Consider the following 24318-nt stretch of genomic DNA (forward strand, 5'->3'; position numbering starts at 1 on the left):
GATCACAAACGGGTCGTGAAAGAGTTTAAGCGGAATCCCAATGCTTCGGTTAGGCATGTGGCCAAAAAGTTGAATCTTTCCAAGTCTTTCGTTCAGAGCGCCAAAGACCGAGAGGGACTGCAAACGTACAAAGTGCAGACGGCTCCAAATCGTGACGAACGGCGAAATACGGTGGGAAAGTCACGGGCCCGGAAACTATACATCCAGATGCTGACGAAGCCTCATTGTCTCATCATGGATGATGAGTCATACGTCAAGGCGGACTACCGGCAGCTTCCGGGGCTACTGTTCTTCACCGCACAGCACAAGTTTGGTTTTCCGGAAGAAGTAAGCAAGCAGAAACTTTCAAAGTTTACCAAAAAATACATGATTTGGCAAGCGATCTGCTCATGTCGCAAACGGAGATCGCCGTTCGTGACTATCGGGACTGTAAACGGGCAGATCTACCTCAAGGAGTGTCTACAGCGGCGTCTGATTCCTCTATTGAAGTAATACGAGAGCCCTATGATCTTCTGGCCGGATAGCTTGGGATAGCTAGCTTCGTGACACTATTCAAAGGATGTCCTAGATTGGTACGAAGCCAACCAAACGGGGTCACTTTCGTACCCAAGGACATGACCACACCACCCCCCCTCCCCCAGGCACCGGAATTAAGGCCCACCGAAAACTAATGGGCAATTATGAAGACGACAAAACAGACGAATATACGAAAGAAAACCGATGAAAAGTTAACAAAAAATACGAAAAAAATGACAAAATGACCAAACAAAAATGAAAAAACGCCAAAACAGCAACAAAAAAGACGATGAAAACGGGAAAAGAAGCGGCCGAAAAAAACGACAAAAATGACAAAAACAGACGTCAAAAAACATCGTACGGCTGATGAATATACAATGAAAATGTGAGAAATAATCATGAAAAGACGAGAAAAATACGATAGATGAAAGAAGAAAGATGACGAACACGATTAAATGACAACGAAGACTTGAAAAAAGATGGGGAAAAGGGAACCGAAAAGAAGACGATAAGATGTCAAGGTGAATATACAGCAAATAGACGACAAACAAAATTAGGAAGAGGCGGAAAAAAGACAGTGAAAAGAAGACGAAAAAGTGATACCAAGTAGGCGAAAAGATGATGAATAAAGGCTCAAGACGACAAAAACTCGATGAAAAGACGCCGAAAAAACGCCATGACAAAATACCAAAAACGGCAAGAGAAAACGTCCAAAAGACTATAAATAGTTCCATAAATGCCAAAAAATATTAAAAATGACGACAAAAAACGTTTTCAATCTAAAAACGCCGCGAAAATCGATAAAAAATAATAAATCGCTGCAAAGAAATAAAAAGATGATATAAAGAGTCTAGAAAGCCAGATGTCAAAAACAACGGAAAATGGCTAATAGACGTCGAAAAGACAACAATAAAACAACAAAAAGACACCAGCAAAAGGTGATAGAGTACACATGACGAAAAATGCGAAAAGTGGTCTTGTTATTGACTAATGTTTTAAGGAAGAGTCTAAAGTTATCTCTCTAAAAATTACCCTACCACAGTGGCGAGCAGTCTCATAAAATAAATTTGTACCTCCCTCATGAAATAAATTCGTACCTCCAAAATCCCCCACATGCCAAACTTGGTTCAAATGGCTTGATTAGTTCTCGAGTTATGAGGAAATTTGTGTTTCAATTCTATAGGAGAAGTTAAAGAAGGTAGGGATCCTAATTCACAATAGTAAAATCCTGTCTCCAAAAACCCCACCATGCCAAATTTGGATCCACATGCTTGATTAGCTCTCGAGTTATGAGGAAATTTGGAATTTATTTGTATGGGAACACCCCCTCTTAGAAGGCGGAGTGGTCTCAGTACACCATAAAAAAAAATCTTGTCTCCAAAAACCCCACATGCGAAATTTAGTTCCATTTACTTGATTACTTCTCGAGTTTTGAGAAAATTTGTATTTCATTTGTATAGGAGGCCCGCCTCCTAAATAGGGGAGGGGTGCTAATTCACCATAGAAAAATTTCTTGCCTCCAAAAACCCCCACATGCCAAATTTGGTTCCATTTGCTAGATTAGTTCTTGAGAAATGAGGAAATTTGTATTCCATTTGTAAGGGAGCCCCCCCCCCTTCTCTTAAAGGGGGAGGGGTCATAATTCGCCATCGAAAAGATCTTGCCTCCTAAAATCCCCACATGCCAAATTTGCTTCCACTTGCTCGAGAACTTCTTGAGTTATGAGGAAATTTGTATTTCATTTGTATGAGCACCCTCCCCCCCTCCTAAAAGGAGTGTTAGGTGATTTCGGTAAATTTTCATGTTGGGACAACGAAGCACGGATTGCCAATAATTAAATATTTTATTTTAAATAAGGCTAGGCCATAAAATCTGACTTTTTGAAACCTATAATGGAGGACATTATCTTGAATTGCCTGTTGTTCCACAAAGATGGCGCGACATGCGCACGCTAATTTGGTAATCAACGTTGTTTCGATTTACCCTACACGAGGTGTTAAAGCCTTTAAATATTTTGTATAATATTTGAAAATTGTTCTTTTTTCTATCGATTTTTAGAATGTGTAACATATGTAAGGCGTAAATACTTTGCTCAGAAGAACAAAATAATGATCAGAATTTCTTTGCAACTAACATAGTATGTGCGTTTCAGAACCACATGAAATATCATTTCTTGAATGTCGAAGAAAAATACAATCGGCTGTAATATGTTTTGTTGATCTAACTGACACATGCTTCAAATTCACAATTTGATTTGCTAGAGGAAAGGAGAGCTTTCAACATATTTTTTTCTTTAAATGTTGGCAAAAGAAAAAAACACGTTTACCTGGTGAAAGAGTTATAAGCCTTCATTTATTCATATTTTATTAATCTGGAATAGAAAAAAATTAATCTATATCCGCAATATGCTTATCACAGTCTAGACTCTAGGCAATGAATGCGTTGCATGGAATGGAATATACGTGTTCCTTAATAAAAACTGAACCAGCTAGCAGCGAATCTTAGACTTATCAGTTGATTAGAACATTAAGCTGCGATCGGGCAGTTCAAGATTACCTCATCAGGGAAACCTGGATGGATCTAATGAAAGCAATTTAGGCGGCCATATAAATGAAATCGCTCCATTTCAAATCCGAAATTGATCGCAACGCAATAATCTAGAACAGCCGACGATGGTGGCGCGGCAGTGATATAATGGTGCGACAACAGAATAAAATAGCGCACCAAATTAGTCATCCAGCTAGAATTGTCCGTCGTCGTTCCAAAAATGGACACCGATTCGCATCCTGCACTTCAATGCTGTGCCTGTTTCTGCTAATGGGGTATCACATTTGGCACTGCTGCTGCGACACGACTCGATTGTTCTCCTTACCTGGGTGGGTTTGCCCCCTCCCCTCTTTAACCGAACACCTCGCTAATCTTCAAGTGAACCAATTAGTATTTCTTATCGTCGGTCGGTCGGTCGCATCCTATCGATAGGAAAGACATTGCCAAAAAAAATTAAATAAAATCAAATATCTTCACTCGGTCAAGCGCGTGACACTTTCCTCGCGAGCAGGGTAATAGTGTTGTTTTGTTTTTTTTTTGTTTTTGGTTTGGCGACTCATCCCTGCCGAGCTTGGTCCCGCCTGGGCCCGTGCCCATGTCTGTTTTTAATTGTTTTACGACCAGTCGGGATTGTCGGTTATGGTTTACTGTTTTTTTTCTTTCTTGTGCGACGTTGGTACGCCGGTCGCGAATCATGTCTTTAATGTATTTTGAAATACTCTGTAATTCGCTAGTAAAAGGTTTTAAGACTAATGAAATAAGAGTAAGAATTTTAATTGTGCATAAATTTGATAACATCGCGAAAATTTATTGACTTTTTTTAACTTTATGAGAAAATGGTTTAATGAATTATCAAAAATATGAGCGAAAAAGGCCATTTCAGATAAGCGCCAATGTAGTTACTTTAAAAATGTATCACCATTTGTTTGTTCTGTTTTACGACAGCTCGTCGTTTTGATTAAATGCTAAAGTCACTTGTCACTGTGTACGGGTTTGATCTTTTTGCCTTGATTTACAATGGGGATCAGCGGTCATATGTGCGACTCCACTGAGGCGTTCAGCATTTCGATATCACATTTCTGGATATCTTTTCACTTGAATACCTACGGAAGATCCAGACAAATTTGACAACATCATTTGGTGGATGGAGTTTGATACGCAAAAATCAAATTTTTTGACATGCCAAGTTCAGCACCGTGAACGAAATTTCATTAGAGTGTCCTCATCATTTTTTAAATTCAGTACCCAGCTTCGCAGCCCCTTTGGATGGATGGAACTGCATAAAACCTGCTAGTGAAGGTAGTATTTTTCCTATCGCACCGTGTGAAAAGCTAATCCATCAATTACCCATAGGTAGTATCAGTTTCGATAAAATTATTGTTATTCTAATCGGTGGAGCAACCGGGCCCGATACGGCGGGGCGCTGTAATCTTGATAACAACAAAAAATCGACCCCACTGCTGTTTGCGGTGCATAAGCAAACCAAACCGCGTGTATGTGGGTAGAATTGCCGGGATGGTGGCTTGTAGGTATTTTATTTCCCATCCACGACATCAGTTAATCGATAAATGTTAACCGGCAAACAGCTCGTCACGGGAAACGAACGGTGAACTGATCGTTTTTGACAGGGTGCTAATTTTGAAATAACACACTGTGCTGCTGCTGCTGCTGCTGCCCTTTGGTGACTGACTGCATAATTACTGGCGGTGAAATCGTTTTGACGTTCTCGGTGGTGCATTTGTGAAGTCGAAAACTATACCCGGGAATCGGATCGGGGCACCCACCACGAGCTGCTCGATGTGTTGTGGAAGGATAAGTTTCGCCTCGGATTGTCCATTCTATTATTGCTGTGAATATCGCTGGCGGCGGCATCGGGTCCTTAGGGGCAAACAAGTGCAGTTGACATGGCGAACGCTGAAGAGCTGTTGACTAAGAGGTAATTTATGGATGGATTGAGACGTTCTCCATCGACTTGTTCCGCTACAAATGCACTGCAATAGAATAAAAAAACATCCCGCAGCTGACAATGATTGAAACGGAGAAAAAGATAGAATTACGGGTATATTTAAGGCGCATTTCTAACCAGTTTGATACTTTTGATCAACTATTTCGAAAAATATTGCGCACATTCTGAAATCCCCCCGTTGAAAATTGTAACGACTTTTTTGCCAACTTTCATTAATACAAGCCAGCAGATCGTTGTTTTCTTTTTTCTTCGTATCTATTTGCACCAGGCGACTGGCAATCCGGTACTTCGGCAGCGGTCGTTGGACGCAGCTGATTGCGATCGGTTCTATTTACATTTTTATGCTTCCTAGTTCTGCTGTTCGTTACGGAGTAGCCTTCCTGTTACACAGTACAGTAGTGCTGCTATAATGTGGGGACCTCTGCAGCAAAACACTACCCAGCATTAATCAACTCGCAGGCTGCATTCTATTTTTACGATTGCAAACCAGCTGCTTCCCCTCCTTGCAGTCCGCGTGTAGTGGCTTAATTATTGCCAGGAATGATTTAACGATGTTTCAAAATTTGAACAAAACGAAGTTTATGCGGCAGGAAATTTGGCTATTTGCATATTTTAACGATTGACCTACATACATTTTGAGGTCCAAAGGATACTTTACAATCTGTTTTTTTCTTTGGTTGTATGAGCATAACTTTTTTGGGTGTATTATTCAATCATTAATATGGGTTATGTTGATCAAAGCTATTCGGCACAAGGGGCTTATCAAATCAGTATTTTTCTAAAACATTAGTTGAACCCGGTGCGAGCGTTATGCTTACAACTAAATGGATGAAAATTTAATAGAGCTGACGCGTTTGTGGTTGTTTTTCGGAATGAGTTTTGTGATAAAATATTTTCGTTTGCTAATCTGTGACTTCGATTATATTCCAGAAGCGGAGGGGTCTCGAACCATGAAAGAAACATTTCTTGCCTTCAAAAACTCCCTTATGCCAAATTTGGTTCCATTTGTTTGTTTAGTTCTCGAATAATGCAGAAATTTGTGTTTTATTTGTATGACAGTTCCTCCTTTCCAGAGGAGGAAGAAGGGGTCTTGAACCTTCCCCAGTACCAAAAACCCCTGCATACAAATTTTCACGCCGATCGATTCAGTAGTTTCCGAGTCTATTAGGGTCACCCAGACAGAAAGAAAATCATTTTTATATGTATAGATATGCATCAGGGTATTTACTAGCTTAGTGCAGATATGTCAAAGAGTGATAGAGGACCACATTTGATGAAAAAAATCCTTCTACGCATGTGGTCAAATCTCAAATCGTTACAGAGTGAGAAATATGAGAAATGTGTTTTTAATGAAGAACGGACATTGGAAAAACTGGGAAAAATTATATGCAAACTTTGAAAAATAATTGACAGTCCAGGTGGAACTTGAACCCACAAGTCTCAATCTGGCGTCGAGTGCGTTATGCAATTACACCACCGACCAGTTCAAAATAACTTGGCCTGTATACTACCCATGGACTCATAGTTGACGTAAAAGCCAAAATGACCAAAACGTGCTTTTTCGGTCCTACGCATTTTTAACTATATAATTATTAATGCCCAACACTCAAACAACACGTGTTTGTTCGAAAATATTCGAGATATTTGGGATAATTGAGCTACTCTGCTAGTGGTTTCATAGTTGACGACTCCTCGCATAATCCACCAGCAGAGTAGCCTGTTTTTCAATAGCTTTACGTATTTTTCTTGTCTTTTCATTACCTTTTTACCCTTTCCATTGTTTTTTCTTTGGCTGTTCATGGTTTTGCCTTTCTACTATATAAATATATAGTATAAAGGTATAGAAATCACTTGGAAAACCGGAAATGGAAAGAAGGTCCTGCGGGCCGAATGTTATATACCATTCGACTCAGTTTCGTAAACTGAGCATTTTCTGTGTGTGTGTATGTATGTGTGTGTGTGTATGTGTGTGTGTGTGTGTGTGTGTGTGTGTGTATGTGACGCTTTTAATCTCACTCACTTTTCTCGGAGATGGCTGGACCGATTTTAATGTTCTTAGCGTCAAATGAAAGGTCTGGGTGTCCCATTGGTCGCTATTGAATTTCATACTGATCGGACTTTTAGTTCAAAAGTTATGTATAAAAATACGAAAAATATGGGACTTCATTATCTCATAGGTGTCTTAACCGATTTGAACAAAATTGATTGCATATGAAAGAGGAGCCTTGCAAACCCTTAACTTCCAAATTTTATGACGATTGAACTTGTAGTTTGAAAGTTACATAAAGAAATGTGAAAAAATAGTATTTAAAACATATTTATGTAACATATAAGCATTAATTTAATGGAAAACATCACAAATTTAATGATTATTTGAAAATTACTGCTGAGATCTATCAAACGAAACCGAGTTGTTTAAAATCGGACGCTTCATTCAAAAGTTATTCAAACTTTAATACTTAAGCACCGTATATTAAACTGTTAAAACGTGTGAAATCAAAACATATCAATCAAATGTTGATTGTATTCAATGTATGAGATGTGTGTGATGTATGTGTGTATGTATGTGTGTATGTATGTATGTATGTATGTATGTATGTATGTATGTATGTATGTATGTATGTATGTATGTATGTATGTATGTATGTATGTATGTATGTATGTATGTATGTATGTATGTATGTATGTAGGTATGTATGTATGTATGTATGTATGTATGTATGTATGTATGTATGTATGTATGTATGTATGTATGTATGTATGTATGTATGTATGTATGTGATGACAATTTGCAATTTTAAAATTTGCAATAAAATTCAAGAAAAGTGAGAAACATGTCAATTGTCTGAAGTTTTTGAAGCCTCTTAGTGGAATACGAACTCTGAAATTAAAGAAAAGAAAACATTTTTACTGACTAAATTCCACTATTTAATATTTATTCGCGACAGATACGTATACGCTTTGAAATAAGACACTGATGAAGCCTGCACGTCGTAGGTGAGCTACGTATCTGTTGCAAATAAATATTAAATAGTGGGATTCAATCGAAAAGTTTTTTCTTTTCTTTGATTTCAGATTTCAATTGTCATTTTCTTCACTTGCTGTTACTCACAATTGTACAAGAAAAGCAAAAAGCGAAGAAAAGCAGTTTATTTAAGCATGTAGGTATAGGGGTGTATAGAATCAAAAATACTAGTGAGTTGATTTTTCCAAATAAATTTTTACAAATTCCAAACAAATTCTGCGCATCAATAGATGCTCTTTTCAATCAATAGATACTAGAGCTTAGAAATGTTATATGAAAAATAGGAAGTAAACGTTGCCCATTCTCAAGCATGTTTATGGCGCAGCTTTGGCACTATTTTTCGACCTCATCTTGTTTTCCTAACCCTCTAAAATTGTAAAAACGATGCGATCAAGCTAATGACTATCTTTTCATGAAAGTACATTCAAAAGAAGCTTAAGTTTTGATTTTCATGCAAAAATAATTATCTGAAGGAGTGCTAGCTAAGAAATAGTTCCATTTCTCGTTTTCATATCTAATGCTCTATTCAGTTATTTTTTCTAATTCAGATATATTGCAAAATTGAAGCCAAGCAAACCAATAGTAAAATTTTGAGATCAATCATTTTGTTGCAGATATCCTTTTTCTTCAAAAGCGAAATATAATAATAATTTTTCTGAACTCTTGTTTTTCAAAGTTGCTAACTTTTGAATGCATGATATTAATATCAAAATATCAAAAAATTTGCTATGAACAAATACTTCATATTGTCAATTCAAAACAAGTTTCGTATGTGGCTCTGAAGCCCGAAAGTTAAGGCCGTCTGTAGACCCGTTAGAGGGTTAATTTCTAATTTTCTATACATATTCATTCAATTCTGTAAAAATTATCTTTTGTGTTTACATTATTTTTCTATAAATATTATAAAACTAAATAAGGTGTTCATCAAGTAACATAAATGACGCTTACATGTATTTACGCACCCAAGGAAAGAAAATATAATTATTCTACACAATACGTTGTGAATTTTACTGGCAAATAAGGATTTTGAGGAATACGGAACGGATATTTAAAAATATAGTCTAATATAACATCTATACATCTACAATTAAGTTCCTGAGAAATTAAATAATGACTATTGTGGCAGTAGAAAGGCTAGGTCACGCCGCTAGGTGGATTAATTCGGGTTTTTTTTATTAGAGTGGTTTTAACCCAGAGGGTCATTCATCAAGTTCATGGTTTTTTGACGTCTGATTTGGCTTCTTTGTCGCTTATTTTGGCAGCTTTTTACTGTTTGTGTCTTGTTTGTGTTCAAGAGAGCAAAAATGTTGCCTTTTCGTCGTTGTTAATGGAGTTTTTGTTTTCTTTGTCGCTGTTTTGGCGTCTTTTGTCCTGTTTTCATATAATTTTCATGTAATTTCCGACATATTCTTGTCATCTTTCATCGTACTTTCGCCATCATTTCATTATTTTTTCATCGTACTGTCGACGTCTGTTCGTCGTCGTTCGGGACTACAGTGGGGTTGGGATTTGAACTCGGATCCGGTGTCGGGCGGCGTGAGAGGCGTGAATGGCTAACCACTACGCCGGGACTGACCCCACATCTAGTTTTGGCTCAGACTGTAAAAACGGCAAAAAGCAGTTTTATCGTTTTTTCGTCGTTATTCTGTCGTCTTTTCTTAATGTTTTGTTATCCTTTTTCCATTTTTTCGACGTCCTTAAATGAGTTAAAAAAATGTCGTTTTACTGCTTTTCCATCGTTCTTTCATCGCCTTTCTGTCGTGTATTCGGGCATCTTTTCGTCGTCTTATTTGCATGTTTTGACGTTTTTAATCGTCTTTTTTGTCATTTTGGTTGCTTATTTTGTCATTGCTTTGGCGTCTTTTTACCATAATTGGGTGCTATTTTTGTCATATTTTTGTTGTCTTTTGTCAACTTTTAATCGTATTTTCGCCATCTTTTCATCAATTATTCGTCATTTTTACTTTGCATTTTCGTCGTCTTTAAACCGTCACAAGACAGTCAGATTTTTCTTTGTCAAGCTAATCGTCGTTTTGCGTATCACGACATGAAAAAGACTTCTGACCATAACCAAACATAACTGTAATAAATATACGGCCTTGATTATTTAGGAAAATATTTGGTTGCACAACATGTTCGAGGACCAACGACTATGCTCGATTCTCCCTCAGTTTACCTATAACTCCCCTCCACCATCCTTCAAATTATTCCACTGGACGCACGGATTACTCTGAAAAGGCCCAGACACAATGCATACGGATTTTACTACGTTGCGGCAATTTGGCAGTGCCGCGCAGCTTGGCCATCACTGTCTAATTGTCTTTTCGCTGTCTTTTGTCATCTCTTTGTTCTTTTTTCTTCTGTACCGATTTTTTCATGGTCTTTTTGACATTTTTTCATTGTTTTTTCCATCGTCTGTTCGTTGTTATTCGTTGTTTTTGGCGTCATGTGCTGATAGTTTAATTATCAAAACAGTTGGGCGCAAACCGAAAGAGTGTTAGAGTCCCACTCAGTAATTGAACTACACAATATATTTTTGGCCTCACATCGAAGTTTCGCAATATCCTTCAGTCTACCATTCTTCCTCACCAAAACGCTCCTCCATCTTTAATAAAAAAAATGATTTACGTTGGACCGCGACAGAGTCAAAGACACGTAAAACAGAAAAAAAAGCCAAAAACAACGAATAACAACGAACAGACGATGGAAAAAACAGTAATTGAACTACACAATATATTTTTGGCCTCACATCGAAGTTTCGCAATATCATCCAGTCCACCATTCTTCCACATCAAAACACTCCTCCACCTGTGTTTTTGGCTTTTTTCGTTGCCCTTTTGTCGTCTTTTTTTCATTTTTGTCAACTTTTTTTCCTTTTTCTTTTTCGCCGTCTTGTTTGTGCTAAATACCAAAAATTTGGCCTTTCGTCGTTCTTTCGTTGTCTTTTTGTCATTACTAGTCGTGTTTTTGTTTTCTTTGTCGCTGTATTGGCATTTTCCGTCCTGTTTTCTCTAGAAACATGTATCCGCCCAACTTTAGCCAGTTTCTTTTGTTTATTTATTTATTTATTTGCTTAAGATTCATCTGACGTTGTTGTCTACATCATATTATTTCCGACATATTCTTATCGTCTTTTCGTCAACTATTCATCGTATTTTCTCCATCTTTTGGTCCCTTTGTCGTCATATTTTAATCGTACTGTTGTCATCTGTTTGACGTTTTCTACCTCTATTTTTGACTCATTTCATGAATAACCTTCCCGAATACCGCAACTTGCTAGATAGTCAGCAGCGCGAGATACAGCCTGCATAAGAGGATTACATAAACGCTAGTGCCACGTAGTGAGACAATTTTGCACTTTTTCCATCCCTTCTTGAAGGTGGCAGTCATAGTAATAACCTTCTCGAAGACCGTAACGTTCTATGCGGTCTGGATCACAAGTTATTTCATGTTGGAACCAATTAAATCAAATCCCATATGCTGCGTAGACTCCAATAAAGACGTTCGACTGCCTTAATCAGGGCCTTTAATTATCACCGAATTTCAAACAAAACAGAAAATCTTTTTTCTTAGCATACATTGTTTTTTATGCCTCTGAGTTTCGTATGTACAACTGCACAGTGATTTTCATCGTAGTATACAAGTTCAATATATCGTGAAAATAGAACAGGAGAAAGTGATTTTCAAATCCACAAGGTGATATTCACTTCAGGAAAAAAACAATTTTAAATGCAGTAAATGAAAAGAAAAATCTTATGTCCAACAGCTGAACGCAATAGATGCTAAATAACAACATAAATTTTTTTTATTGATTTTCACTGCTCAAACGTGAATATCAGTTTGTTACAATATCACAGGGCGCTGATATTGTATATTCTCGTGCATGAAGTTCATGCTTGCTGCATTTAGTTATTATGTACGTTTGATCAAAGCAAGCAGATTTTCAATGCAAGGTAGACTGATAATCCAGAAGTTTGAACGCTATGCTGATGAATATTAACGGCACTGGCCTTAATGGAATCTCTCGAGACCGTTCTTATTGGAAACGTTCTTAATCCAAACTGCCTTATTCGGGAGACTGCTGTAAGTGAATCGCTTGGGCCCGCTTGAGATATTAGTGTACCGATTTAAAAAATCAGATTTCACGAATAAGTAAACTGAAGTTTTTATTCGCTGTGTAAATGCTCTTGACACGCGGGCGCTGTGCAAATAGCTGTAACTTCGTCAATTTTTGGCATTTAAATCAATAAAAACTCCGATTTTTAAAGTCTCAAAACTTTTATGCCCCATTTATTGGGGTTGATACCTCTATTTTGAATCACAACTAGTAACTGTTGGGAGTAGTAGCCGGTCAGATCGGTCAAAACTAAGTAACCTATGTAATATTAAATTAAATGAAATTAAATTAAATTTCACTTCAGTTTTAACCACTAACAAATGCACAACTTATTTTTGCGTACAACGCCAATAATGGCGACAGTTCTCGAGCCCTCAGTTAGCTTGCGGGAAGAAAATCTCCGAAAGGAAACGCAGACCATACTGGGTATGAAGTTTCTCGAAACTGTGAGTCGCTGTGTCATGCAATCAGTTTTTCCACTCTAACGAAGATTGTTATAGATTTGGTCCTTGATGTGCGGTGTATTCCACGTTCTCAGTGCCCTAGACGAGTCAGAACGGACAGAACTCGAAATATTTTGTGGCGCGTACGTAATTTTCTGGATAATTCCTCTGGTTTGGAGTATATTAATATGCTGCGGTCGTTGTAAGATCAACTACGTTCATGAAGCGTCATTTTCGTTTGCTGCATTCGTCGTTTTTATTGTTATCGGATTTTGCACGATGCATCGCGTGCAACAGGACCATAGGTATTTTGTTTACAGTCGGGCGGAAAGTATTTTGGCTATGCAAAAGGGCGGGTTGTTTCTGATACATGGAGTATTGATTTTGGATCGGCTAGGTGTGCTAGAAAAGATGTTTGGAAGACCTGACGACTTGCCGATGCTTGTAGCCACTAACAATCGAGATAAGGCAGCGTTTCAACCACTCCGCCTTAATCCATTTTGGGAACAAACATTTAAATGGTTTAAAAGGTTATTATTCAAAAACTCCGAGGTGTAACGCTGGCAAACTATTGCACGTTTAGAAATAAATCGTTTGCAAATCATTTCATGTGTTTCATTAGGAAAGCTTGTACATTATTATCTTGTTCTTACCAGACCATGTGCAGAAACTGCGATTTACAGTATTGATGATAAACCAACAGTCGCAGTCGTCCGTAGCTTGGCCAAAACTTAAAAGTTATCACGATAATCGTCAGCAATCTCATTCATAATCTGAGCTCGAAGAAAAAACCCAGATTAAACGGATCTTGTATTGCATCAATACAAATGAAAAAGGGTACTTAACATTGGATTAAAGTGGATGTCCCTCCCGGTGAGTGGTGAAGGACTTCAAAAACCGTTGAGTTTACACACCGCTTCTTTTATCCTCCGTTAGCCGTCGTCCACTAGATCCACTAATCTAGGAATAGATTCGATTGGAAATTATATACAGTTGGGCCGATATCTTATCACAGCGGATTTTCCTGCAGTGGAGAAAAAACGTGACTTTGGCAACGTATGCGACCATGTGCATTAACAAATTTAGCGTAAAGTGTATTTCGTTTTATTTCGGTTTGCATTCCGCAGTGCTAAATATATACCCTACCCTTTGAGGCGACTAATGGATTAACTAGGATTTTCTTATGTTCGAATGCAAGCTTTACGAGCTTCGCGTAAGGCGATTACTGCGCGCTAAGTCACAAGGGTATTGTGCATTGTGTCATATTTTCGGGTTTGTTTTCATGGGCCAATGTCAATATCGCGACCGCGCAATGGATCGAAGAAACTGCAGCACAAATTTTCATCCGTTGCTTACGCTTCCGTTCACTTTCGATTTCTTTCTCTCTTTCCATTTCAGCCTTTTCGAGAACGATATTATGAGCTACATCCCGGTGGAGGCTCGCAGTCCACAGGGATCACCGAATCACAACAACTCGCGGGTCCCGCTGCGGGCTCCTCCTCCTTTCCGGCGGGATTTTGAGGCCAAACTGCGCACCTTTTACCGCAAGCTAGAGTCCAAAGGTTTCGGCCAGGGGCCGCACAAGCTAAAGTAAGTCGAGTTTTGCTTACCTTCATGCTCTGATTAATTTGTTTTATTTTTATTTTTCTTATGAACCATGACATCGGTCGGCTATTTATAAATATTGCTTCGAACAGGGACACACCCGTTCCAAAAAAACGGTGTCCTTCAGATATAACCGATAGCTCTTCATGCGACAAATGCGGGGGTACATGAAAGAGGCACTCAAATGTAATTCATTATCTAATCGTTCGATTCCGTGTAACGCTCACCCACCCGAAAATCTTATCTTTGAGACAATATATTTCCCGAACTAATTTATTCGCGACTGTTGCAAGTTTGCCGATCCGGAAAATGATATACCATGGCTAAATTTACTGGTGACCCTTAACGGCCATCCGGTGGAAGATCACCCATGAAAATGCTCGATGTATGATGTTTCCACGATAGATCCGCAACTATTAGCGGATCAAATATGGATGATCAAACTTTGTACCGGTAAAGCACGCCACACACCGCACCGTCCGGTGCGGTGCTAGACGGCAGTCAACCCCGTAACATAAATAAATTGCTAATTTATCGAACGCTACCAAGCGGGCAAGCCAAACCGAAACCACCATCACACATGACTGGCCATCCGGGTGGCCCGCTGCTGTTTCGTTTCGCACTTAAGATGGACGGCCGGCCTTAACCAAGCCAAACGCTACCTAGAGCCGCAGCAGAATGAGTGGTTGGTTGCGATGCAATCACTGACGGCTAGTGTGATTTTGCGTGTGTGTTTGCTTCCTCCTCAATTGACGCCGACTGGTAGAGTACCTACCTATTGCTTTGTGAAGCAACGAATGACTTTCGAATTTCGGAAACAGATCTATAGGAAACATTTGTTATTATGAAAAATGTTCTCCGTAGTAAACAGTTGTAGCTTAATTGGATAGACTGAAGGTGAAGGGTTAAAAAATTCGATTAAAACTAAACTATGTGTTCCGGTGTTATAATATGTCGCATGCCCAGTCGTTAGTACTTAGTATTTTGGCAAAATTCAGGAACGGAAAAGACCGTCTTTCTATCTAGAACATATTTGTTATGATTTTTGCTCGGAGTTTTCCATCGCCGTAGACATTTTGAATTTTCGCGGAACGTATCCTTCTCGTAAAAGGCGATTTAAGTAATCAAATCAATTGACCGTTGCTGAAAAAATCTTATGAGTTTTTCCAACCATTCAACCTATTTTCCCTTGTAGTATCAACTAAATACCGAAAACAATGAAAATCGGCAATAAAGCGTAAAATACTTCGAACCCACTGCGTCATACATCGTTCTACTCAATTCGTCTAAACAAGCAAAGCCTTCGTCATTTTCGAGCGTAGCTATGAAACATTTTTAGCGGGGGTCTATCAGAAAGAAATTACAACATAGACATTGATTAAAAATGATTAAAAACAAAGATAAAAAAATAAAAACAATGAAAAAAAGAATTTAATATAACCATCCCTCTTTGTGCATACTAAGTACTGACAACCACTGCACTGGTGGTATGTCAAACGGTGCCCATAAATTAAGGATGGAGCATATCACAATAGATCTAAATGCTGGTCGCAGTGGTCTAGTCTCCTATAAACAAGAACTTATCCCTCTTTATCTCTAATAACGTTTGCATTAAAAAAAATGAACTTTTTCCGGATGGTAATAAAAAAAACTAAGACAGCTAATTGAGTGTGATAAATTTCCCATGGAAGGTTATTATATTAGTTTACTTGCAAAAAAAAAATCTACGCCCTTGCGAGCGGCCTTCTGGCAGTTAACCGGAACATTCGCCCAGGCGGACGAAATCATGTGTGTAGGCATGTTTTTGAGTTTTTTTTTGTTAGATTATAGTTATTTAACCAGCTTGGATCATTCGTGACTTCCGCGGGGTTGAGATTTGAACCCGGGTCCTCGGCGTGAGAGGCGTGAATGCTAACCACTACGCCGGCGCCGGGACTGACCCCGTTTTTGAGTTCTTTCTTCGTTTTATTGATCAACTCCTCCTCAGTTTTCGTTACAAAATTGGTAGAGTAGATCTTACGCTTCAAGTTTGTCCAGAAATTCTTGATGGAACGCAGCTGGGGAACGCTGGACGGGTTCGCCGACTTGGGTACCAACCGCTCCATATCCTCCAACGATCGCTTCGAGTAGTGGGCCGACGCCAGAGCCGGCTAGAACACCACGTCTTCGCCCTTATGGAATTTCTAGATGAACAATGCAACTTTAACTTCCGGCAGGCACTTCGTACTATAAAATTTCCCGTTCACGGCCAGTCCGGAGCGGAAGAAGAGCTGCTTTGACATCCCCTTCTCGCTGATTGTCAGTTGCAGCAGCACCTTCTTGGGGAACTTGGTGTGTGCAATGAACTTCACCTCGGAGCACACTTCCTTCGTGGGGGAAGTAAAATACGAAGTGCCCTGTCAGTCGTTGCCATCCAGGGTGAGATAGGTCTCGTCGTCCATCATCCCCACCACCATTTTATTCAACCGCTGTCGCTGCGTCATTGCCTGCAGCTCCGAGACGGGACATGTCGCTTCCTGATATGTATGTCCAGGTTCACCAGGTACTTTTTCACTGTTTGGCCGGTTGCATCGACCTCCCGAACAAGCATCACTTCAGCGTCCTTTAGAGCTTCTAATCGCCGCACGATGTCCGTTTTCGACGCTGCGGGGTTCCGTTCTTTGAACGCGCACACTTCTGAGCGGAGTAGCTTCACCGTTTTCGCCATCACGGTTAGAGTTCTACTGATAGAGCTGTAGATTTTTTTGCAAGTAAACTAATATAATAACCTTCCATGGGAAATTTATTACACTCAATTAGCTGTCTTAGTTTTTTTAATCACCATCCGAAAAAAAAGTTCATTTTTTTAAAGCAAGCGTTATACCTATCCCTCTTTATCTCTCTTCTCTTAAGGGTGGCATGGCAGACTTCAAATTTCGAAAATATAATAAATATATTGAGTAATTCTCGCTTAAACGGTGCCACTACTAACACGAGGTCTTCAAACAATGGTACTTTTGCCCTTAATTGGTTGAAAATGGTTAAAAAATAAGAATTACACTTTTAATACCTCGAAATAGTGGACCCCTCGTTCGCCAAGGAGCCTCACAGTTTCAAAAAAAGTTGAATTTTAAGCAAACCTTGAGATCTATATCATGTGATATTTCATAAATTTACCAAAAAAAATTTACCGCCAAAATTTTTTGGCGGCCATCTTGAATTTGGTCGCCTTATTGGATTTTATCAAAAAATCGCTGTTTTCACCAAGAGCCCTTCAACCGATTTTCATTTAAGGACCACCATAGAAAAGCTGAGAAAAAATGCTACAAGAAACATTCATAAAATTAAGTGTGCAATGGCATTAACTGAATAAAACAACCAGTTATTTGTAGCAAAGTTCACAATTTTCATATAATTATTGTGATATTTCGAAAATTTGCTATGAAACAAACTACAAACGACACGGTTTTGTAAAGAGAAGAGATAAGACTTATAAATGAAGTGAAAAAAAATTGGCGGCCATCTTGGATTTGGCCGCCATGTTGGATTTTATCAAAAAATCGCCGTTTTCGCCATGATCCCCCAACCGATTTTAATTTCAAGACCACCAACAAAAAGCTGAGAAAAAATGTTATAAGAAACATTCAGATAAACAGCGGCATTAACTAAATAAAACAATTAATTATCTGTATCAAGGTTTACAACTCTCATATAATGGAATTTCTTACTACAGAAAATTAATTGTTTTATTTAGTTAATGCCATTGCACATCTAGTGTTGAACAAATGTAAACATGATCAACGTTATTGATTGTCACCACAAATATTTAGTAGTATTAGTGACTGCGAAAGTTTAACTGTCATTGGAATTATTTGGCATTAGTCTAAGAATTCGTGCAATCATCAATAACGGGAGTTTTTTACAATCGAAGGAGGGAACGGTAGACGAAAGTAATGCAACAAAAATGTTGATAATACCTCAGGAGAGACAAGGAGTGAAGAGGAAGGAACGGAAAATTAAATAAGGCAGGGACATTGAAGCAACGTCTAACACAGCGAATGGCTTTGCCGCACATAACGCGATATGTTCCGAGAAAGTCAACCTACTGTCCAATGTGATATTCCAATATTTGACTGTATGCACTCTGTTCAGGTCAGTCGATTAAGAGATGGGTTGCGCTGCGGGGTAAATGTTATGATGTGACCCTTTTTTTACGTTGGCTTCTATTCTATTACATTCACACCATTTAGAAAGCAGGTCAATGTCTTCTTGAAGTGTAGTACAATCAGCAACTGAAGTAACCGCACGGAAGAACTTGAGATCATATGCGAACATAAGTTTCGGTGCTCTGAGCAAGCTGCATAAATCATTTACAAACAATACGAAAAGCAACGGGCCCAGGTGGCTGCCCTGCGGAACGCCATAGGAGATATCGAAGAGCTGTGATATGGTGCCTCCAATTCGCACCGGCGCGCTGCGGTTACAATACAAACTTTCTAAGAATTTTGTATCACAAAACGCAACCAGAGGAAAAAGAAGTACACACAATTTTACTTTTTCAATTGTCCAGGGAAATGGTCAACAAAAAAATATTGTAATAATCGAACACCGGAAAACACTTTTAAAAAATTTAAAGAAGTCTTAGATATTAGTGATAATAGTATGGTTCAGATGGTTAATGATGGGATATATGCTTGGACGATAAGCTCACGTAAAATTATCCCTCTTGCCTGGATTATCATTATTATGAGGAGAAAGTAAACAAAATAAGCCAAAATAAGAAAATAAACACAAAGATGTAGAAATGCTAGTTATTATCAATATGCAAAAAAAAACCTAGGAAATAAACGTCTTAGATCCTTCTTTATCGACAGACTGCACAGCCGGCTATTAGAATACAAGGCAGTTACGGGGCTAGTGCAACAATCCTACTGACTCTATCTAGCATCCTAACCGAGCCAAGATTCGAGCATACTACAACTGGCTTGTTAGGTCAGCATCGTACCTCTAAACCAATTCGGTTATTATCAATAAGCATGAGTATTTAACATACAGTATCCCCCCGCTAATCTGATGTCCAATAATCAGACGACTCGATAGTCCAGATCACGGTAATCAGAAAAACTCCGAATTTAGAAGCTTCTTTCTGGGAGTCTTCATTTGAGTCGAGATATTACTCATTCCAACTCATTTCCATTTACAATATTTTCATTTGTAAATGCTGCTTCTTATAACTGCGTTCAATGTATATAATTACTTATATCGATGAAACGCGTATATTTATTCCTTATCATGTATATCGCATCCAAAATATCACGGATATGCCAATTTTGCGCATCAAATATGATTTATTAGCATGTATATATGTACGTAATGCTGATTTTTAACTTTTATGTACATATAAAAATGCTAGCTGGGAAGTCTGTCGATAAAGAAGGGCCAAATCTTAAAAATGTTTTTACACATGGCTTTGCTTTTTTGCTCTTTAGCTTTTTTTCAAATTCATAACTTTTGAATCACTGAACTAATTTTAATGATGATGGTATCCCGATCAGACAAACGTAACAAAATTATAACAAATCATGATATTCTGTTACGACCGTTTTTCTAACATGATTTGTTATAATTTTGGTCTCGTTAGTAGTTAAAATATCAAAAATTCTATCAGAACTTATATGCAGCCGTAGCAAAAATGTAACAAAATTTGTTATGTTTAGAACAAAATTATATCAAAATTTGTTGTAATATATCTAACAGGTTTTGCTATAATTTTGTTAAAATATAGCAAAAACTTCTTTGCCTTTATCTGCTATATCGACATTTTATTTCGACGAAATTGTCAAAAATAGACAACTACTTTCGACAACATTCACAAATAGCACAGAAAAAAAACTTTCATACGTTTTCAAAAATTGTTCATCCTTCAGCCGGGATTGAACTCATGACATATCGCATAGAATGCAACCGTCTTATCCCCTATACCAGAACTACTCTTGAATGAAGGAAGATTAAAGGCTTATATGATTTGGCCGATAGCTTATTCGGGGTTGTCAGTTTTTGATTCAAGCTGGCTATAAATAGATAAAAAGCGTTTGGTGTTCGGTCCAAAACCGTGATCAAGAAGAAGAAATCGAATCCGTTCAAGGGGGCATAGTACTTTTTCAATTCCAAAAAATCGATTTTTTTTTATTAATTAGTTCGAAAGATTAACATTTTGAGCATATGTGGTTGAAGTCGTTTGGATGAATTTCGAGAATTGACAAAGTTATAGCTATTTGTACTGCGCATGTCTGGAACGATTGCACAGAGAATAAAAACTTCAATGCCGTTTTTCTTGAAACCAGGTTTTCAAAGTCGGTACCATAAATATCTCAAGAACGGCTCGAGCAATTCTCTTGCTTCTTTTTTTGCTTCAAAGATGACAAAATTATCTAGTGTTTGACCCATCCTTTTTTCGATATTGGAATTTATGTATTTTTACCTTTGTTATACTATATAACAAAGGTTTTTAGAAATGTTTAAAGTAAATTTTTTCGACTAAACCTCACCTGACCTGACTTTTATGTTTGAATGTCCGTCATTTTGTTAGGCGTTCGAATTTTAAAAAAAGGATGAGTCAAACACGAGATAATTTAATACACTTTCATGTCGTTTTGGAATTTTTCATTTGGGATAAGCTCTCGAGCGCCAACCCATGGTACCGCAATTCATGTTTTTTCTGAATGACGTTTTTCAAGGAGCCGTAGGGGAGGGACGAAGAGGTTTCCATATAAAAACAAAATTGTTAATAATTGTCTAAAGTGCAATGTTTAGAATGCAAAAAAAGTCGAATCGAATCGTTTAGCGCGTTATCGACAAAAAAATATTTGAAATGAGGCAAAAAATATGGTGCAAAAGGTACGATGCCCCCTTAATCCGTGCTGCACCTTTTTAAGAATGTTGTACAATGTGCCATCAAATACATAAGAAAATAAGGCCGTCAAGTTTTTTTTGCAATGACCCTTACGCGTATATTTAAGCTTTCGTGTCTATAAACTTTTCTGCTCATTTTGGCAGGACCCGACCACAGCAAAGATTAAAAACAACTACGAACTTAATTATTCAAATGATGCGTAAAAGGTGATTGGTGATGTGTCCTCTAGCGAATTTTGTAATCATTCTGGCGTTCCACAAGGAAGCAATCTCGGACCGCTATTGTTTTCCTTATTCTTTAACGACGTGTGTGCTGTACTTCCACGAGGATCCAGATTGCTGTACGCTGATGATCTTAAAATGTTTGTACCGGTAAAATCTACTGAAGACTGCTGTGAACTATAAAAACTAATCGACATTTTTGCGGACTGGTGTCTAAAGAATGAGCTTTCCATTAGCGTACGCAAGTGTTCGGTAATCTCTTTTAGTCGCAAGAAAGAATCCATAATATGGAACTACCGCATCAGCAACGAAGTACTGGACAGGGTTTATGTAATCAAAGACTTGGGAGTGCTTCTTGATACGAGCCTCGGTTTTCGGGAACACTACTCATATATAATATCTAAAGCCAATCAAAATTTGGGCTTCATATTTAGGGTATCTAAAGAATTTAGAGATCCATATTGTTTACGTGCCCTGTACTTCTCTATTGTGCGTTCTTTCCTAGAGTATGCTGCTGTAGTTTGGAGCCCCTACACTGGAATATGGTCCTCCAGGTTAGAAGCAGTACAAGCCAAATTCTTACGGTATGCTTTGAGATTTTTGCCCTGGCGAAATCCTTTAGTGCTTCCGCCGTATCAAGACCGCTGCAACTTACTCAACATTGAAACACTCGGCAATAGGAGAAAAACTGAAAGAGTTCTGTTCATCAGGAAAGTTTTAGTGGGCGAATTGGACTCTCCAAACATCCTCGCTCAAATCAATTTTAATGCCACACCACGTGCGCTTCGAGACATACAATTTCTTCGCCTGGACTTCCGACGAACCGAGTACGGCCAAAATGAGCCAATTAGAGCTATGTGTTGCTTGTTTAATCGTGTGTACAGTCTTTTTGATTTTCATTGTTCTTGTGATAGTTTTAGACGCCGATTACGAAGATTAAATGTACTATAGTTAGTTGTAAAGTAACGTTTTATTTATGTAGACGTTGTGGTCAGATGAATTAATGTTAATATAAATATAAAAGAAACTATTTCTCAGTAACTATGTGACTTTGTACTATGACTTTGTCATTATGTAACTTTGTAAACAAAACATAAACCGAGAATATTAGTGTTAAAATACCATTTTAGATTTCAGTTCCAAGCATCTAGCAACAAAATAAAAGTTTGAATAAACGAAAGATTCTCCATAAAGTACATGCCATAGTTGTAGCATTGACTAAAAAAATGGTTCTCTCATACATGAAATTCTACAATGACGTTCGAAAATAACTCTTTAGGTTATTTAAACAAAGACTTCTGTAAATACGTTTTGTAATTTTTGATTATAAAGTGTATGAGGTTCCCAAAACGTGACTTCACAGGAACGGTGCATTACTGCATCGAGTATGTTTTAGATTAGACAATTTTTTAGCGACATGATTTTTACATTCTGACCTGAAATGAAAAACCTGACAAAATTTGGTCCAAATCCGTGAAGATCGAAACATCTCGGATATTTCGCGCAGAGTTACCCTAATACGTATTATTTAGACTTTACATTTGCAATAAGTTGAGAACAACATAAGAAAAAAGTTTATGTGACATAATTTGTTCAAAATTATGTGAAGAATTTGCGTAAAATTACGCGAAAAATTTCATTTTAGTTTTACAAAAAAGCAACGTAGGGTTGCGGATCCACCTCGTCATATGTAATCATGATTCACACTTTATTTCGAGTTTTTAAAAGAATTATATCCACAAGTACTCAAGTTTTTGGCACGAGATAAATCTCTCACTTCTTGCATATACACCCATTTAGACAGATAAAATATTTCAAAATTTACATTTTTTACAGACACAGATATTCTTGTTGAAACTGCACTTCGTCATGACGAAGTTTTGCTTTCGTTCACCATGGACAAACGCAATTCTTTACAAAAATTTATGCATGTATTCGTTATGCCGTGTGCATGAGCTATTCAACTGGCACCAAAATAGTGCAAGTAGTTTGAATCAGAGCTTAGATATCGTTGTTTTTACTCCGAGTAATCTGCTGATGTGCTGTTGATGCTCTTCGTCATATTCAAAACGGATAGTAAAACCAAGAGGACTTTTATTTTTGAAGAAAATGGTAAAAATAGTGGTTTTCTTTCATTATCTTTCGTCGATTACTAAGGCACAATACATAAATATTGATGCAAAGTACATATTAGTTTGAATGTAATTCACCTCAAAGTTAGTTATATTGCTTGTTTTTCACGCCTATGTCGGAAAAGTGGATGAAACCATCCAGCACCCTATTTACAAAGCTTTTTCCTTCAGTGTATTTTTTTCTGAAAATACATCAACTTTACTACGACTTTTCCTTTGACGTCATTTTCATAAAATAAGTAGTTTTCGAGACAGCATTTTTCAAAAAATATAATCTTATTTCTTAATACGCCCTTTTAAAAGTTACTCTTGACGAAAAAATATGTTTCATGGAAAATGAATCTGTGCGTGGTTCAATGTATTAGCAAAATTTCGAAATCAAAAATAGTCGAGATAAACCGTTTTATTAGTTGAGCTGGAATTGCTCTATAACAATATTATAACAAATTTTGATATAATAACAAAACTTGTAATAATTCTGTTTACCTCATTATTTTATCTGATCAAAAATATAACAAATTCTGTTATTTATATCTAATTGAGATATTTTTCTGTTATCTTTTTGTTATAATCATTTACTCGGGATTTCAACGGAAAACTAATAAGTAAAATAGGCCATGTGAATAAAAGAGTTAGAGCAAACTCTCCCATAAGATTTACTCGGGAAAAGCAAAGCAAACTGTTTTATTCATACGGCCTAATAACACTGTTAAGATAAACTTTACTACATGCTGTATACATGCTTCCGCGATATTGCAAAGTGTCTGTACGTTGCATGGAGACTCACTGCCTCAAGAAGATGTAATTTTGTTACATGAGAAATTGGGAGTTGCTTATTTAAAAGACTGTATCCC

At 37.6% G+C, this 24318-nt stretch overlaps 1 protein-coding gene across 1 annotated transcript in view; it reads left to right on the forward strand.

Annotated features, from left to right (window-relative positions):
- Positions 1 to 24318, forward strand: part of LOC128738551 (E3 ubiquitin-protein ligase HECW2) — an 86486-nt gene that overhangs the window by 56375 nt on the left and 5793 nt on the right. The window contains exon 5 of the mRNA XM_053833778.1: positions 14013 to 14204. Coding sequence (XP_053689753.1) covers positions 14013 to 14204 — 192 coding nt within the window. The remainder of the gene's footprint in view (positions 1 to 14012; positions 14205 to 24318) is intronic.

The sequence above is a fragment of the Sabethes cyaneus genome, chromosome 1 (genome assembly GCF_943734655.1).
Source record: "Sabethes cyaneus chromosome 1, idSabCyanKW18_F2, whole genome shotgun sequence".
Classification (NCBI taxonomy): Eukaryota; Metazoa; Arthropoda; class Insecta; order Diptera; family Culicidae; genus Sabethes; species Sabethes cyaneus.